This window comes from Opisthocomus hoazin, chromosome 5 (genome assembly GCF_030867145.1).
Source record: "Opisthocomus hoazin isolate bOpiHoa1 chromosome 5, bOpiHoa1.hap1, whole genome shotgun sequence".
Classification (NCBI taxonomy): domain Eukaryota; kingdom Metazoa; phylum Chordata; class Aves; order Opisthocomiformes; family Opisthocomidae; genus Opisthocomus; species Opisthocomus hoazin.
This window is the reverse complement of record NC_134418.1, coordinates 35,058,203-35,077,086: the sequence shown is the minus strand read 5'-3', so window position 1 is coordinate 35,077,086 and position 18,884 is coordinate 35,058,203. Positions and strand designations below refer to the sequence as shown.

Sequence of the window (18,884 nt, the reverse complement as noted above, 5' to 3'; positions counted from 1 at the left end):
TTTTACGTTGAGCACAAACTTTCCATGTCAACACATTAAAAGTGAAACAAATAACATTTAGAAAGCACCCTCGGCTAATCTGACTATGTCCTGTGATTTCAGTTTGGCCTAATGAAAAATAATTCCAGCTCACCAATAGCTTACAGACATGCTTTAACCTTCCAAAAGTCAAAAAATAAAGTTATTTTCCCTATGCTGCCACTCACTCCAGGTCCGAGGATCAAGGCTGAAAAGCAGGCATCACCAATCTTTGGAAAAGTCCCAATTCATCACACACTTTAGCACTCTCATCAGGACCCAAATACAACTTCATTTTTGTTTTGGTGCCCCTGACCTCCCCTGTTCATAGATTCAGGAAACAAAAGTACTTAAACAAATATAAACAATAGTACTAGTGTTATAAAAATATTAGCATACCTAAATCAGGCACATTTACAGAAACAGACTGTAACCGAGTACACGATAGTTTGGCTTAAAGGCTTATTGCGGCACACAATTTAGCCTAGAAGTTATGTCATTAAACACAATAGTCTTTACATCACTTTCCACACTATACCGTATTAAATGGCAGATATGTACACACTGGTATAACAAAGTTATTGTATCCATCTGTCATGTGCTACAATGCTAATCCTTTGTCATGGTGTTACAATTCATCACCAGCTTATGCTGGTGTTAGAAAAAAAACTTGTTTCATTGAAAGAAGTTCTCACTGAGTTCTTATTTTGCACAGTTGCAGTTGCAGAGCACCATCCCTTGCACATCAGACTTCTCTCCCAAGTGTCGCAGCACAATTAGTATTGGAAACAGTTCTGTATTTTCTCATTCTGAATTACTTAAGTAGCATAGCCATACCTCACTACACAGCTGTATGACAAATAAAAATCTATTTCCAACGTTTTGATGTAATTTCATAAGACATTTGATGTTGGTATGCCAGCATTTAGAGAAGCACGTTTAGAAGTGTACACAAAAAACCCCACATTTAACCAAAACAGAATAGGTTCACCTTACCTACTAACAGCCAAACAACGTTGGAGTCATGTTCTGTCAGGAAGTCTTCCAACTGTGTGATACTTGGGACAAAACTATCATTTTTTCTTTGATCCATTGCTAAGCTGTTTTTGCACTAGCACCTATAGAACTGAAAAACAAAATGAAACAAAAACATCAAACAAAAACCAAACCCAAAACGAGTAATAAGCACAGTACAGTTGGAGAAAATTGAGTATGTACCATGTTAAATAACCTCTAACAGTCTGTTTCATACAAATATAAATTTACTTGGTTTATTCCTTCAGTAACATCTTCATGATTCTCAGCTACCGTTTCTTCTACTCTAGATCTCCAGAAACACTTCCACTCATCTCTGCCGAAACAGTTTCCAGACACGTGCCTCCATATAAACAGATTCCAGATCAACAGAATACCAGAATATGCTCTCCAAATTCATACCCTGTATGCCCTGTACAGCATACAACAGCAAATACATTTATAAAACTGTTGTACCATAGCAGTAAGTCAAAAGGTAACTGAACATGCAAGTAAAAATGAGTCTCTATTAAGCCTTCTAACTTGCAAAAAGATAATATGAGACAATATGAGACTGAACCCCTGCCGTCACGGAAGGAAAGGCCGAAGCAGACACTTTCAGGAGCTACAGAAAATTCCCACAACCTCCTAATCCACTGTGTCCATTAACTCTTCTGCTTTGGGATGGATTTGCATCATCTCATAAAAAGTGACTACACAGTGTGTCTGTTATAGAGAGCAGAAAATCAGTCCTTCTGAGCTTACACACTATTCAAACCACCCATAAATCACCTTGCAATGGGGTTGCATTAATGAAGTGTGATTAACAGGGAGTAGCTCAACTCAGTAACATCTGTAATTACACAGCAGTATTTTACTTGCATTAATTTCATGTGAAGTCTTCTCCCTTGGATGTTATCTGTCAAGCCTTCTTACAGGAAGATAAAGCATTAATTCTGTCTTTTTTTTTTTTTTAAGCACCTTCCAGCTCCTGGCAGCCTGTCTTCCTGTCAGTACTCAACCCTCAGAAAAACCAAGCAGGCTTTATTTCCTTTCTTCATGAAGTCTCCGATGCTTTCCCTCAAGAGCTCCAGAACATAAAACTAAATAATATTGGCAAGACCTTAGTTTTTGAGCAGCATAACATCTTTGGAATAGTCACTATTCAGAAGCGCTAGCAATAAAACTATCAATGTATCCAGTTTTTCCTGTAACATCCACACTATCTTTCACTATTACAACTTGAAAACAAAACTTGGAAGGAGAAGTTGAAAAAATCTGCCTTTACTGCACTGGTTTCTCCCCTACATTTGGGTAAGCACAGTACCTTGAACCAAGACCCTATGTTTTGAACTAAAATACGAGTAGAGTCCCAAGAATAAGTGCTAATAATTTCTTGGCTGCCTCTTCTGTAAGAAAGAACAGAGTGGGGAGGAAAGACCACAAAAGCAATAAACAGAAACAAACAACACCACCAACAAAACCCACAACACCAAAACACCAGACATTGCTTCCAGTACTGATGATAAAGAAGCTACTAACTTAGCTCCCCTACAAGGTGAAATAATAAGCATTACACACATATATACACACCTTACAAAAAGAAGCTCTTGTTTTAGAAGGGATGGTACAACGGCAAATTAAACCACATAATGGCCCTGTGATTTGCTTTAAGACATTCACAGTACCTTAATAAAAAACCCACATGTCAGCTTGTATTATGAAGCAGATGATGCCTCTGTGGGCAGCCCCTAAGAGTCTTTAGCCTGGGAATGACAGGGTAAGTGGAGAAACCAAAATCGACACTTTCAGCATAAAGGAAGAACAAACTTGTTTTCTCCCGTTCTTACCAAGAGACAACAGGGTCACTCTTTCGGTGAGGACTGCCTATCACCTTAAACACCACCACTATTTAACCCCTCAAGAAAGTAACCTGTGGCTTTTTGCTAAGAAATTACCACCCAATGTTATGTGATACTGGGGCAGGACACTAAATATAGTTATACTCTAAACAGGACTGTGGCAAGACAACTCAGAGACTGAAAGTCATGGGATCCTGATACTTAGTTACTTAAACAAAGACAGCATTCATAATTTTTTTCTCCTCACTATCTGTCACCATAAATTGGATATCCTTGGAAGTCTTCCTGAATACATTTGCTATTCACTTGCAAATAAACTCAGGAATCCCCCATCAGTCATCACGTGTCAATACATCATTTTGGAGCTCCACAGCTGATACTTTAACACCCTGCCCCACTGATTTTTTTTGTTAAGGCACCCTTCACCTTTAATTGAGTCACCTGAGGAAGAGTATAATGGCAATGAAAGTGTAACCACCCAGAAACAGGCAGTAGCAACACCTGCACTAGATGTGGGCTCTCAGTATGTCTCTTGGAGGAAGCAGGCGCTTAATCCATTTAGATTATGAAGCAGTTTTGGCCATATGGATTAGTGTAATAGAAAGAAGATGCATGCAGAGACTTAAGTAGTACACACTGGTCATAATGTCCTTGTGCATTTATAAAGCATGGAGGATGGAGAGGCAGGATCTGGATCATCATGACTGCTAAGCGGAAGATAATATGATAATATGACAGATACTAGCTACTTTCAGTAACCAGCACTTCTTTCTGTTGACCGTCCTGCACCTATCTGCCTTCACCTTCCATGCCCCTTCATACTGTACCCACAAATTTAAACTGTGCATAACTCTCAGCAGCCTGCACTCACCCACCCTGCATTACATTTATTCCTATGGGCAGAATTACTTCGCAATCAGACAAAACATTACTTGTTGCACTCTCTGACCCCATAGGTGGATGAGCCTGTAGTCTATATTCACACTGCTACTGTATTCTTTCGGAGTAACAGTATACTTTCCAAATCTTACCAGATAACTCTTGGAAGGATGAGACCTAAATCTCGGTGGGAAACACCCTTACCAACCCTGCTAATGCAAGAAAGAAAAAGCACCACAGAGGAAGAGACATCCAGAACTTCATGTTTACCCCTCTGCACTCATTTTTAGTATTTTCTTAAGGTCTCTACTGTTTTGAAATGATGAGCTCAGTTAAATAGTCCAAAACTGTGTTTTGGTTTATTTGTCTTCCTCCCTGCCTTTTTTTTTTTTCCCCTCTCCTTTTTAAGCACATCTTTACTATTCGGTATGTCATTTGTGGCTTTCATTTACCACATACCATGTTAATATATACAAAATGTATTAGCTTTCTCCTGGGAGGAGGACAGAAAAGGAGGATTCTGTAGCACTGAAGTGACAGAATCCCAATACTTGTATTTATCTTCACAGCAGTACTTTAAGGCGTATGCAGTTTTATCTCTGCAAATGAGATATCTGAATCAAGTAGAGATAAAGGCCAAATCCTTTATTTAAGATGTCCAAACTGAAATACTTCAGGCCTGTTTTTCAGGTTGTGCATGTTTAGAGCACTTAGCGTGTTCAAAGCAGACAGTGGACAGGCTTGAAGACTGACGGTTCAATATTGCTGTAGATTTGCTCCTCCTGGTCAGAGAGGTTTTCTTTATAGCAGAAACACACACTTAACAGACACTTTAAAAAATTTTTAATAGCTTGTGTCAGATATTAATCCATTTTTCTCTGTACTAACAAGATGCAAGTGATGTTATAATCTTGGGGGGAATGCACTTCATCTCCAGCCAGCTTCCAAGTACTCCAAGCTCGATCCAATTTTCACAGCAAATATTCTACATCTAAAAAAACAAGTACTCAAAAGCAGCTGTTTCAAATCTTTACAAACACATTTCATTTGCACCAAATAGGGAAACCAATTTTAACCTCAGCCTGACACATTAACACTTAACACCGAGAACAAACCTCCACTTGAACAAAGTCATTAAAAATTTATGGAAAGCATGCATATATGAAAGAGTTGACAAAAAAAAAAACCAACAAAACACCACACAACAGAAGCCCAGTCACCAGGCTCTCAGTCACCAGAGTGCAGTTGCTTGGCAGAGACAGTTGCAGCCTAGGGAGCAACAACCCACCTGTAAAAGGTCTGTCCTGTACCTACAGCTGAAGATGAAGACATAATTTATTCAGTGCCCGAGAGCATTATGGTAACATGGGTCTTCGGCTGCATAAGAAAATGAGAAAGAGAAAGAAGTGTTTATTTATCACATCCTTTGTAACACTCTTTGTGGCACACCTTGTAGAAAGAGCTGAATAAAACCATTATCTGAAGGTGGGGAAAAAAACTAGCATTTCATGACATTGACAAGAAACACTTCTGTATGGTTATGAAGCGGGTGGGGAAATAACGGACACTGCCAATCCCTGTATTCTTACTAGATTTCATGGAGGGAACAAACTGGAAGTTTAAGTTTGCCAGACGTATTCCTCAGATCTTCATAGAAATCAAGCACTTAATGAATATATGTTAATTGATGTTATTAGAAGTTAACTACCATTCTGAGGATACTCAACTCCCAGCTTCTACAGCAATTAAAGACAGTAGAGTCACCATTACACCCAAAATGACACATCAAACAACAGGAGGTAAATCCGCCTAGCCTAAATAAATGAATGTGATAATACGCCTGGATGCTTCACATCTCCAGAAAAGGAGCCACACCCGCAGCGGTTCCTTAGAGAAAAGGAAAGAAATTGCATTTTTGCGTGCTCCTCACTCCATCACTTTCTTTCAAGGGGTCTCCAACAACAGCTGCTACAAAATCAGAGCTTTAGAAAATTAAATATTGGAAAGGAGGCTCATAAATGTAAGCACAACTCGACTGAATTTTCCTCTGAAGGTCTGGTGACACTATCGCACCCAGACGCACATTAGGCACATTTCACAAAACAAAAAGCTGCCAACCTTGCTTGGCGTCTTTCCTGAAACACTCACTCTAGGTCCCAAGACTTCCAACCTGTCCCAGCATAGCTTGGGAAGTTCAGCTATTCTTTAATCAATAAGCAAGTGAAAGAGGAAGGAAGAGAAGGAACGTTGTTCTTAAAAAAAAATATGTGTACACAAAAAATAAGCTAAGTGACAGCACCCGCACAGCAATTTTGCCACCCGACATGTTGCACTGGCTTGGTGCCTTCCACCCATTTAAAGATTAGCAGTTCTTTTTTTTTTTTTTTTTTTTTTTTAAGAACTAAAATTCAGGCCTATTTTTGTCCTCCTCTACTAGTGCTTGAGGTAACAATAGCTGTAATTGTAAACAAACTAAACTACTGCTTTAATTATAGTAATGAAATCTTGCTACAACCTCCAGCGGAAACAGCTGAACTAAAAACAGAGCACAGAAGACTGTCACACCTAGTTAAACTGGTATGTGGACAGCCTTAGTTAAACATGATTTGCACTACAGTACCTTACATCAGCAAAAAACACATTTACTTAAAAACTAATTAAATCAAAATTAAAGTATATTCAAAGGAACTGTAAGATACAAGATAAAAATCGTTCTTACAGTAGCCTATTTGATCAGATTTATTTTACCTAATTGAGAAAGAAAAACCATCAGAGAAGCATCTACAGTAAAAAAAACCCCCACTTTAACATCTTCCGGAGAGCAGTGAGAAAAACACAGAAGAAAAATCTAGAACCTACTGATTCAGTGGCCAAAACAGCAGAAGTGATGCATTTTTATTTATTTATTTTTAGTAGCACAGGACATGAGTTTGAATACAGAAGAAATCAAAGACAAACTCCTGCTATGGCAACCAACATGCAGTACTCCTTGCATCACTCTACTGCTAGCCTAGAAATGCCTAACCAAGCTTTGGACGATTTTTCATCTAATTTTAGTTTTTAAAAATAAAAACATATTGTTTAATTTTGCCTCACAGACTTGTCTTCCTGATTACACTGCCAGCTTTTGATGCTGCAGAAAGAAAAAAGGACAAAACCAAGAAAAACCCAAAGAACGGAACCTAAAGGCTGATAACAGTAGAAATAACTAAGAACTTTCCTTATGTGCACTCCTCTATTTAGGAAAAAAAAACAAAACCTTTTTGGGGCGGCTCTCTACAACAAGACAATGACTTTCTCCTGCCCGCCCCCCCCCCCTTTTTTTAATCTGAACTACAGCATTGTACCTCTGAAATATTCCATGAAATTGAGTCTTCCACACCTCACACATCAATTTTTCCAGAAGAACTTCCTCCAAACTTCTCCTCTGACACATCACCACAATCTGGGGAAAGCGGGAAATGTGGCCCAAATCAAACTGAAAACCAGTCTTGTAGCTACATATACCATTCATCCTTAAATGAACTACGTACATGTCTTCATTAGTGTCTGTCCCAGTCTGCAGTCAACCCAAAGATTTTGGCGCAGCAACAAGTGCTATAAGAAGTTATACAAGAAGATAAGTTACTAGCAGAAGGCAGCATATCTCAACACCACTGTAAACACAGGATAACTGCACACTGCTAACGAAGAGCAGTAAACTCTTGCCTATTTCCCACAGAATAAAATTACGCAAAAGGACAATTACCAAAGAGCAGCCGATGCACATTTCACACGCCAAAGTTTTCTAACAGCACAACCAAAAGGGGTGAGTTACTTCAGCATGCCACACATGAAGGTGAGAGCTCTCCATAGAGATGGCCCATATGTGCATATATCTGTACTCAATCAATCCAAGATGAATCACCATGGCCAAAACTTACTCATGCATTAGCTTGTTCATGAACACAGTCAAATTGTGCGAATTCAGGCCATGATCCTAAGCAGACACCCCTGAACATCTATTTAGCACCAACTGCCTAATTGGACCTTAAATACTGTTTTTACCAATGACTGTTTAAACCGCCTCTGAACATGTTTTTACAAACAAGAAGACTATTCCCCCCACACTCTGGTTATTCTTCTCAGTTGCCAAAGTTTCTGGCCTGATTGTTTACCCACTCATGACATTTTACACGCAAATATTGGAAAAAAAACCTTCACAGATACAGCCTTAAAAGGCCAGGAAAGTAGAATTAACTAGCTAAGTTTCCCAACAGAAGGACTCCCATGCCAACAATAGTGGTCTTTTTCATATGAAACCTGACGAGATCATATATATAAATACAACTGTTGCGGTAAACAACCAACCTTGGAAGTTTCCACAAAGTTTAGCAAAGGTTGCTGTTTGGGTTCTTCCCCTTAAGATGGGGAAACAAATGCAGACGTAGATTACGACTGGGATACCGGCTATACGCTCATCTTTAAGATACACCTCCACCACATTAACATGTCAGAGGATGTTCTGTTTACAAATGACACCAGGCTTTCTACTGACACTGCGAAGCGTAAGCCCATCATCGTGACGGCTTTAGACGCAGCAGCAAGCGGGCGCGTTTTGCGTTGTTCCATCAGCGTGCGTGTGTGCCCGAAACCCTCCCAGGGCCGCAGGCACCGGCGGCGACCGCCTTTCACCGGCCAGGGAAAGGGGGACCGAAACTTTCCTGGCAGGCCAAACAAAACCGGCAGCGCCTGAACTCTCCTCGGACCTCACACCGTTCCTGCACGGCGTTCACCGACAGAAGACACACGCAAAGGGGGCAAGAATGGCACAAACAGGAACCCGTGCACCCGGAGAGGCTTCCCCTCACACCGCTTCCACGGCAGGCGCAGGGGGCGGGTGGAGGACGGGGGCAGCCGGGGCCGGTACCACAATGCCCTGCTGGGTGGAGCAGGCAGATCGCGAAGGCCGCCTCCCCCTCAGCAGCGGCGGGCCCCCCCCGCCCCGGCTTTTCCCCTCACGGGGGCCGCCGGCGGCGCGGCCTGACGGGCCCAGGGACGACGGCGGCGGGGCCGATCCCTCCGCACCAGCCCCCGCCCCGCCTTCATCGGGCGGCGGCCACACACCGCACCCCCCCCGCACTTACGCCATCGTCCACCGCGGCGGCTTCACCACGGACCCGGAAGCGGCAGCAGCGGCGGCCCGGGGCCCTCCCGCAACTCACGGCGAAAGCCGGGCCGCCACGCCCCCCAGCGCCGCCGGCCCGCAGCGCCGCCGGAGCCAACCGCGAGGCGCCGCCGGGCCGTGGGGCCAATGGCAAGGGCGGTGGCTCCCTGAGGGGGCGGGAAGAAAGGAGGCGCGCCGCCAATCGCAAGAGGCCGTGCCGGCTGGGGGGGGCGGAGGGCGGGGGGAGCCTCTCCCGCCCCTTCAGGGCCGGTGTGGGTGTGAGCCGCGCATGCTCACGCCGTGTCTGTAGGTGGTGAGCAGCGCTCCCGCGCAAACACCCCGCAGACGGGGTTTGTCCCCCGTCTGTACGCCAGTCGCGTCGTGTTCCCCCCCGGGGCAGGCGGCAGCGCTCGCCCCAGCGGATGGGCGGGTGAACGCCCCTCAGGCGGTTTCTAGCGCGTGCGTGGCCGCCGCTCGTCCGCCCGGCGTCGTGAGGCTCGCCGGGCCCGCGGGTTGCTGCAGAGCCACCGGAGGCTGGCTGCGCCGCTTCGCGCCTGCGAGGCGAATCCCGCGGAGGGGGAATGCGGATCCCCCGGCCCTGGGGTCCCGCTCTCCCTGGCCCCGCGGTGAGGCCTGGCCGCGGGTCTCGGGGAGTCGGCCCGGCGGAGCAGAGGCCTTGTGGCCCCGCTCCGCGAGCCGCTTGGCTGTGCCCCCTGGCTCGAGCGGACGGCACGGCTTTCCCTGCAGAGCCAGCTTTCAGCCGGGTCAGCAAATGGTGAGCTGATCCTGCTCGCCGCGCAAGGGCATGGACACCCCACGGTGCCTGGCAAGGGCTCCTAACCCGGCGCAGAAAGGCACCGGCAGGATTATCCCCCCAGCAGCACCGTGATCTTGCAGGGCTGCAAACCAGAGGTAAACCCTCGCCCCAGCTGCCCCTCAGCATCCTCAGCAGCGCAGCCGGCCGGCTTCAGGCATCCTCCACCGGGCAGATGACCTACCATCAGAGCGAGTGTTACCTAACGAGGTTTATCCTTTGTGTTTTTTTATTACATTCTCATCATACTAAGGATAGTAAGAAAAATATTGTTTAGATACTTCTGGCTTTCATAGTTAAGCCCCCCTCTCCACCCCATTCTCCCGCTGTTGCTAGAGCCACACGCTCCAGCGATGCTCTGACCTGCTGTGCCGAGGGGATGGATGCTCAGGGTCTCAGGAGGCTCTTCCAAATGTTTTGATCCGCATGGTGCCTGAAGGCTTTAATGAGGACCATGCAGCTAAGTCACATGAAGAAATTTTAGCTCAAAACTAGCACTAGAGCTTGGGGAAGGTGGGCCTTTGCCTGGTGTAAGAGATGGAAAGAAAAGCTTTAATGCTGATACAGGCCTGACTAGAAAATAGACATACGGAGTTAATGCGAGGAAAAATATTTACCCCTCTACTGCTTTGAACCAATTTGTTTCACAAAGGGCACTAATATTTATCTTCTCTGCAAAAGAAACCTGCACTTTCTTCTCAAGAAAATATTTTTATGTTTGAAAAGGCCAAACTGGATTTATTTTTAAACTCTATCAATTACAGGGCAGAATGTGTCCCAGAACAACCAAAATAAGGCAGAGGGAGAAATGGTTTCTGTTCTTTGTGTAATACCACAATGTAAAGTTACCAGGTTTGAGATAGAAAAGCCGGGGTAGCTGCAGTTCTGGGTCTTATCACAATTCCAGTGATGGGGGGAAATGCAAAGGCTCTGAGTCTACTTGTGCAACAGATAAAATCATGAACAGAAGTTATTCCATGTAGTATTTTTAAATAAAGGCCAGCTTAAGTCCAACATACCACTGTTTTTTTATCAAAAATTAGTACATAGGCATATTAATAGCATGCAATCCAACAGTGTGCTTCACGGTGCCTTATGCTAGCCAGCAGCATTGCTGTTTTGCATGTCGTTGGTCCCTTTGCTAATGTGGCAATAATAAGAACTATTGCCAAAACTGATAACATAGTGCAATTCTAGCAATTAGCAGCTACAGTCTTATTTCATTATTGGATTTGTATATGTTCAGTTTTCAGATACCCCTTTCTTTACACCTCAGTGTTATTTTGTCAGCATCATCTGACTCAGTCTAAAGAAATTTGGTCTTCACAGACTCTCGCCAAAGTGTGGGTCCTTGCACATGGACGACCACGGCGGGTCACTGCGTCACGGCCTGGAGCTGTGGAAAGCCTTGGGTGCCGGGCGTTTCTTTTTCAGGTGGGCATCTGGCGTTATGTTGAAGTTTATGACCCCATGAGCGCAGTTCCTTGGAGGCAGGGGCATTGCCTGGGTGTGACGGAGAGCAGAGCCGGTGGTTGCCGTAGGTTAGTGCTGACATGAGGTTTGTGGATTCTCGCAGCACCCCTGCCTGATTGCCTGCTGCTTTTTCAAGATTACATTTTTTTGGGATGTTTGTCTGTGTTGCTGATTTCCATCACCAGTTTCATTCCTTCCATTGCCTCCCATGACCTTTTGGGGGAGTGTCCACAAGTTAGCTCCTGATATTTTCCTCCTGCTTTCTTTTCCTTCTTTCTCTTATTAAAGAAGTTTTTCCTTCATTTTCTTCCCAATAAGTAATGATGCTGGATTGCTTCTTTCAGCTCTTCCTTCTGTATGCTGACGACAGACAATAAGATGTATTTGACACCTAAAATTTATTTGTAGAAATTACTTTTAAAAGGGTACACAAATAATCAAAGCTTCAAGATATGATACCCACATAAACCAAAAAGCTCAGGAAACAAGAGACAGGAGTTGATTAATTGTCTTTGTCTTCTGTAATCCAGCTGATAATTCAGATCTGAAGTACCAAGAAAGCCTCCTGCGACACATCGAGCCATTCTCGAGGCGGCTTGAGATTAACAGATAAAATATAATGCACTGTAATACGATTCAGCACCTTAAAAGTAGAGTAGCGTAATGACTGTCGTATCTAGATTTGCATTTCATGGGGGGGGAGCTAAATCAGGGGGTTCTGTCAGTCCCATCTGCTCTCTAAGGTACCAGAGACTGGTTTGCTTTTTGGGGGGAAACTGGCCACTTCTGACAGCATTACGTACACGCACACAGCACGAACGGCCCCGGCTTGAACGTTGTGCCTGGGGTATAACTTTTCAAGCTCGCCCGAATTTTTCTTATGGTCTAGAAAACAGAGAATAATTTATCCTTAATTCTTTGCAGCATAAGATGTTGTGTCTTTAGTTATCAGCATGGGAATTGGAAAGAGATTTTGTAAATGTTGCCGCATCATATAACTTTCAAGTTAAGGAAAATTATAACCCCATCCTCTGTGCTTTAACTTATTTTACATCAGGTGGCATTCATATTTGCCTCAGAATGTTTATTTTTATGCCTAAAACTCTCAATTCTTTCTTTGTGAGGAAAGAGGGGTAGTTGAGCAAAAGCATCATCTTTAAATTATTTATACCTCCTCTGTTTTGCAGTGGAAGACGCTTCTCCAAACATGGTTCTAAAAGCTCCCAAGTCTTTCAACTATGTTTTATCTTTGGTTGATGCCAGCCAAGGGTCAAAATCAAGCTAGTGTTGAGGCTGCCAGAATTTGTTTATATAGAACCGGAAGCTGCTGGGTACATGACACTATTTAACAAAATCAAAAACGTGACTGGGAACATTCATAATCATTTCATGGACTTATACTGCTTACCTTGATAGGGCAGCTGGGTACTGCTGGCGTTTTGTAGGGGAACAAAGCAGTCACCGCTCCAGCTGACATCACCTGGATACTCACAGGCACGACCCCTCTGAGAATCAGGCTTGGGCGCACCAATGCTCCTCTGTCAGTAAAGCAGCAGAAAGCCTCCCTTACCAACAATTATTTTGGTCTTCCAGTTAAGCAAACAACCTCTTACTAAACTGCCACATGCGATCGTTCAAGTAGCAAGGATCTTGTTTCTCTCTCAGCCCGCTAATCCTGGCAATGTCCTTCTGCAGTGATCTGGGACCCCCTCCCGAAGCAGTGCGAGGGTGGGCCAGGACCCAGCCCCAGATCTGATTGCAGAGCCTTGAGCCTTCCCTTCCTTCTGCCGCTCCTGTCCTTGCCCCGTCTCCCGTCACCACGCTCTATCTGCATCCCCCAAAGCAACCACACTCCTGCAACAGCCCCTCTGCCAGCTCAGCTAAGCAGAATCAGGCATTCACCATCCCGGAGTTAGAAGCTGATTCACCGGCATCGGTGACTTTATGAGACAATTCATTTAATCAGGAAGCCACAAAGAGCCCCTTCGTAGTCTTTATCAAATCAAAAAGTCCTTGTCAGGCAATCCTCTTGCAGAGAGCTCTCTAGCAATATCGTGGGAATTGTCTTCCTGGTGCTGTGTTCAGTATCACAGGAGGCTGCAGAGTGCAGACACAGGCACCTCGCACCTTAGGCTGGGCTCTGGCTCGAGTGGACCAAGAGCAGCTCAGTAACCAACTCAGAATTTAAAACATTTATTTCCCTCATTCTCCCAGCTCTGAGAAAGTATCACAAATAAATAGAAAAAAACACGCTACTATCGCTCTGTGTATTATGAAACAAAATTCTGTCTTCAGCTGTGCTTTAGCAAGTGCTTTGAAGCTGCTGGAGCTGTGAGTATATAAACGGAAGTACTGGTTGGTTTACGCTTTCTCTAAATAGCATCAGTGTTTACTATAAGAGTTCATTCTAGATTACACTAAAAGCAAACACTGAGCTTGCACATAAATAAATATGAAAACTCCTTATGCAAGATATTTGCAACACTGCAAAAATTCACAGTAATATAAGCCAGCAGCCAGTGGGTCAGAAACACCCACATCCTTTAGCTTAGTGGCAACATCTTAAATTCTTCGGTTCTTTTCATCTGAGGATGAAATCACAGACACTCAGTTCAGAAAACAAACAAATATTTATAATAATTTGTATTAAGTACATAATTTGCCAGAGCTGACTTCCAGCTTGTTATCAATTACAGATTTAATTTATTCCACACTTGACCTTTTGGTACTCGCAATGTCTTTTTTGCTTCCCAAGCATATTTATCCCAGGAGCTTCACTGAATGTTGTGAGTCTTTCAGTGGAAGTTGTCTGTCTCATGGTGCACCCAAAAACTGATTCCCAAGCAGGTTCCTCCCGAGCTGGAAGAGATCCTCCTTGCTCTGAGAGTAGTTCATTGGTGTGTGGATCTGTGCACCTGGATCTTATGTGAATATAGGAAAAATGTAGAAGGATCAAGCTATTCTTCATTAAATCCCTAAAAAAAACTAAAGGAAAATTTGATTTGCTGTACATAACGGATATGCTGTTGTATTCCTCTAAACTAAACAGTATAGTTTTCACTTTGTTCAGCAGTCAGAACGGTATATGAAAATTACTAACAAAACATGTTAGTTTTTATTTTGGTTTCTTCAAACAATCATTTTTATAAACCTTTTCTTTCTGACGTGATTAACGAGTGTGATTGTAAACCAACATCGATAATAAAATCTGCATTTCATAACAGGTGCCATTTAGCCAAATTCACAGGAAAGATCTCGTGCATCTCATTCAGACCTCTTGCATATAGATTACCCCGTGAGGAAACAGGCATCAAACCACAGAAAATGAATGCTGATTTCTGTGAGCCCATGGTTTCACTTGTGGAAGCCAAAAGCTTTTACCGACAAATTGTTAAAATTTGTCTATCAAAACTGTTCTCATACATCACTAAAAATCCTATTTCTGTGAAAAATTGTTGCTTTTACTTTCAGAAAATGACCGGTGAAAACCAGCAAACAGCTAGGGATCCCATGACAGCCCATCACTATATCTTGGCAATTACTAAAACACACTTGAATGTCCTTATGTTGCACCTGCACACATTTTTTTCACAAAATCCTTCACTTAATATTCTAAAACCCCACCTTTCTCACCCGTCCCCCACATCACTCGCTAGACATGCACACCTGAAGCTTAAATGTGTTAACGCTTCCTTTTTTTGGTATGGATTTTTTTGGCATGGATTATAACTTCCTTACTATTAAGGAAATTGTTGCTCTTAAGCAAGTTATTCATGTTATTATGGTCCCAGAGATTTCCTTTAGCCTGTTGTGTTTTCCTGCGATCTGTTCACTGAACTCGTTAAAAGCCCCTGCCTGGCTTCGGGTGCGTGTTTAAAGACCCTGGGCAGCCTCCCTGCTCCCTGACGTGGTCCCAGTGCCACCCTGGGCACCACAGGTAACAGCAGCATCCAGCGCCGTAGAGCTACATCTTGACTCTTTTTCCCCATCTTGTTTCTGTCTGGTGTTATTGATTTATACTGGATTTTATTGGGTGTCTGTAGCCCTATAAATAATCGTCTGTAGGGTAACGGGAAGCAGTTATGTCCATTCCTTCAATGTTCACGTCTTACAGCTCTACAGCATCACTTTATTAACAATACATTACATTTTATGGTGTTCTACTAGTAATAAATGTCATCAGATGGTAGGTTAGCTTTAGTTTTCGTTCTTAAATGTCCCTTATTTTTAGTTATTGCTGCTCTCAAAAGAAGTGCATTGTACTGAAACACACTGTTAGAAGTCTTTTTGTGCTAGATGTATAGGCAAATTGTATAAGCCTTTTGTGTAGGCAATCTAAAACCTATTTTAAACATACAATGAGAAGTATTTACAAAGTAAAGTTTCTTTTTTAAACTGGAGGCCCCATTCCTGGCCCTACTAGTTATCTAGAAGAAGGAACTGGAACGCAGCAAGTGGGCGTAACACTCTGTTGCCAGAGAAAGAGGTGAAAGCACAGTCTTTTTGGTGGTTCATGACTATTTTTAATTTTAATTTCCTTGGTAATTATTTCCTTTCCTGGATTCACAGATCTGTAGAAGCCTGTTATATAAATCTCATCTATCCCATGTTTACAAATAATTCTGTCTTTGATTCTGTGTTCTTTGCACTTTGCAAATTCCCGCAGACTTGAAGCTTGGGTGTATAAAGACATACGCAGGATGTCACCCCATGTTTAATACTAGCTCTGTACAATAAGCCTTTTGTGATGACAAATATCCACCTACATTTCTTTTAACCTCCTCTAGCGTTTTTGTTGGAGAAGCTACTTTTTACTCAATGACTGCTGAGTAGTAGGATAATACTGAGACTTTGTGGGTTTTTTTTCCTGTCATTACTTGTTCATTTTTTGGCTTAAAAAAAAAAGGGTGGAGGGAATCCAACAGTGAATTCTTCGTGCACAAATATAATATGGATTTTAAAGGGTGATGTAATTGTGCAACTGAGGGAATAATCGTGCTTAAGTGCAGTTTTTAGGAAAGTGATTTAGAGGCGAAAGAAGATATAAATAGGCAAAAATATCAAACATATACTGGAAGGAGAAAAAAAGTATCTGTGTAAAGGCAAGAAATGTGGCACAGAAAACCAAACCAGTGCCTGCTCCTACAAGTGGGTGAAGTGACTGCTGTAAAGGCATTTTCCAGGTCTTCTGAGAGTCTTCCAGGATAAATGGGGAAAATACAGGTGAAGCATTGACAAAGCTGTGAGGACAGTGTCTTAATTCACTGTGGGTACCTCCACCTGTAAAGGCTATAGTGTCATATTGGAAAGATACTGCATCTTACCTTCAAGGCTTACAGCATTTAAGGATGAGCAAGGTGACTTTAAAAATGTTACTTAAATAACGAGCGGCAGTAGAAATAGAAGAGGAACCGCTTCAAGATGTGCTGCATTCAGGGAATTAATCAATGAGGAGTCAGGACCGGCCATGGAGCTCTGACCCATGGAGAGCTCCCGAGCCCTCACCTAGGAGACTGATACAGGGGGATCACGTCAGGAGAAAGAGCAGAGCAGCACGTGCAAGGCTTGTGGTCCTGTTCTCAATGAAACTACTGCAAGTTTTGACCATGACATCCATGGAGGCAGGGTGCATGCACTTACTGATCCACAGAGACTCAGATGAAATATTTCTGACATATTCACAGTGTGATCATCGCAGATCCTGTTTAGCCCAGGTAGTGCACAAAGCAGTACAAATAAATATAGTTATTGGTAATAAAATATTATGATGAAAACTGGCCAGTGGTAACAGCAATAATCTGAGTGTCATTGCTAATATGCAGATCACAACCTTGGAGACATATGATTTTGAAGATTTTATCTAATGAATACTTCATAGATTATATTTACAATCAATAAGTAATTTATAAACAAGCAATTTATCACATTTGCATTTGATAAACTGCATAGCTTCCCTGCTTGTATTCTGACTATACTGTTCTGCTGTTTGGCACTGTGAAAGACTGAGTTGGTTTTTGCCTTAAAAACATCATCTGCCTTCATTTTTTCTTTCTTATGTGTAGTAGAAAATGATGTTTCAACGTTTCCTGTTTGCATTCTGTGTCCCCTCCATCTATCAGAAGGTCCTAAACCTGCCTTGAGAACAGTTATCCCCAGCAAGTATCCTTGAACTAAGGGTGAAAGTTATTTAAAACGTCGGTGTTAAAAAGACAAAACTGGTAACTATTTCTGTGCTGTTTCAAAAGCTGTAATCACAAATGCTGGATGCTTCTTATGGCAGTGGTGAAAATGGCTTTACCCATTTTGAGGTAAAATTTACGACAGCAGGTTTCGGCGAAGGGCAAAGGGGAACATCTCTGACCACAAGCTCATTCCCTAGTGCTGGAAGGACATAAAACAAACTCCAACTGAAAAGGTGCTAAAATTGTTTCAGAGAGCAAACGACAGCACAGTTGATCTGCTTGAACTGGGCTCTCTCCAGCAGTTCCAACATTCCCACATTTTCCGGTCTCTGAGCCCAGCGGGGCAGGAGCAGTGCCAGGGTGCCAGCTCCGGGGAGACAGGGGAGGCTGCCCATCTTCTAGCAGAGGGAGCTGCACCATTTCCCTTCCAGCCTGCGGTTAGCTTGTTTCCCGGGCTCAGCACGTGCACAGGAAAGAAGTGTTTGTCTGTAGATTTACTCCCTTCCCTCCTCCCCATGATGGCCAGAAAACTTTCTTTAAAGCAAGGAAAGAGCCAGTAATACTTTGGGAAGTGTTACTCCAAGTGCCTTTTCAGGAAATGTTTGTGCTTTTTTCCAAGCGGTGTGCAGAACGTTTTCTGAACCCGGCATGGACTGAGCTGGATAGTTTATAAAGGAGGAGGGGGCACAGCACCAGGATGGATAGTTTATAAAGGAGGAGGGGGTGTCTGTGAGTTGTTTTCTTTCACCTGTGTTTGGGCGTTGCTCTTTCTCAAGTATTCTTCAGAAACATTTGTGAGTTCTCACAAACGCATCTACCTGGCCATGCACAGGAGTAAATCCTATTATTCTTTCCAGAGAGACTTTTTTTGTGCATCAGACAACACTGCATTGTGGCAAATGTGACAGCAACGTGACAAACAGCACATTTTCCTGAAGATGCCCAATGTTAGCTAAAGAAATGCGAACTTTTACTACTTTGTGAGTCAAGAAAACAAACCTAGGCTTTCCAGACAAGTGCCAACAAATACTGGATTTGCCATGAGTCAAAAAATGGTAGAAAACTGTTGAAAAGTCTACAGATACATTTGCTAATCGCTGTATGTTTCTTTGGTGAGCTCCTAGAGCAAACTTGTCTTAGAGACACTACCAGAGGACAAGATGTGATAGGTTTTAGGGGATGCTGGAGGTTTTTAGATTTTGGCTTTGAAACATGTTTACAGAGTTTACATTTTATTATTATTAAATTTACATTGATGAGGGGTGGAGAAAGAGAGACTGAAAATCAGACTTCTTATGGAAACTCTTTTCAGTATTAACTGTGCAATATAAACAACTCTGCTTCTTACCAGATTTTACAAGTATGGCTTGAAATGCTTTAGAAACTGGGCTTCTGCTAAAGTGACAGTATTTCTTTGACTTTCACCATAACAGTCATTGCTTTTGCAGACTTAGCAGAAAGGAGAACTGCTTGCTTTAGCACTAGCACTTCCATAA

At 43.0% G+C, this 18,884-nt stretch overlaps 1 protein-coding gene across 11 annotated transcripts in view; it reads right to left on the bottom strand.

Moving 5' to 3' along the window:
* BLTP1 (bridge-like lipid transfer protein family member 1) overlaps nucleotides 1-8,991 on the bottom strand; it is a 137,053-nt gene extending 128,062 nt beyond the window's left edge. For 10 of the 11 annotated variants that reach the window (XM_075420927.1, XM_075420929.1, XM_075420932.1 and 7 more), the window contains exons 1-3: nucleotides 8,900-8,991; nucleotides 5,062-5,150; nucleotides 1,015-1,144 (exon numbers count right to left, since the gene is read on the bottom strand). In XM_075420927.1, coding sequence (XP_075277042.1) covers nucleotides 1,015-1,111 — 97 coding nt within the window. In that variant the 5' untranslated portion in view covers nucleotides 1,112-1,144; nucleotides 5,062-5,150; nucleotides 8,900-8,991. The remainder of the gene's footprint in view (nucleotides 1-1,014; nucleotides 1,145-5,061; nucleotides 5,151-8,899) is intronic. The other variant, XM_075420928.1, reaches the window with a different exon arrangement.
* Nucleotides 8,992-18,884: the final 9,893 nt, after the last annotated feature.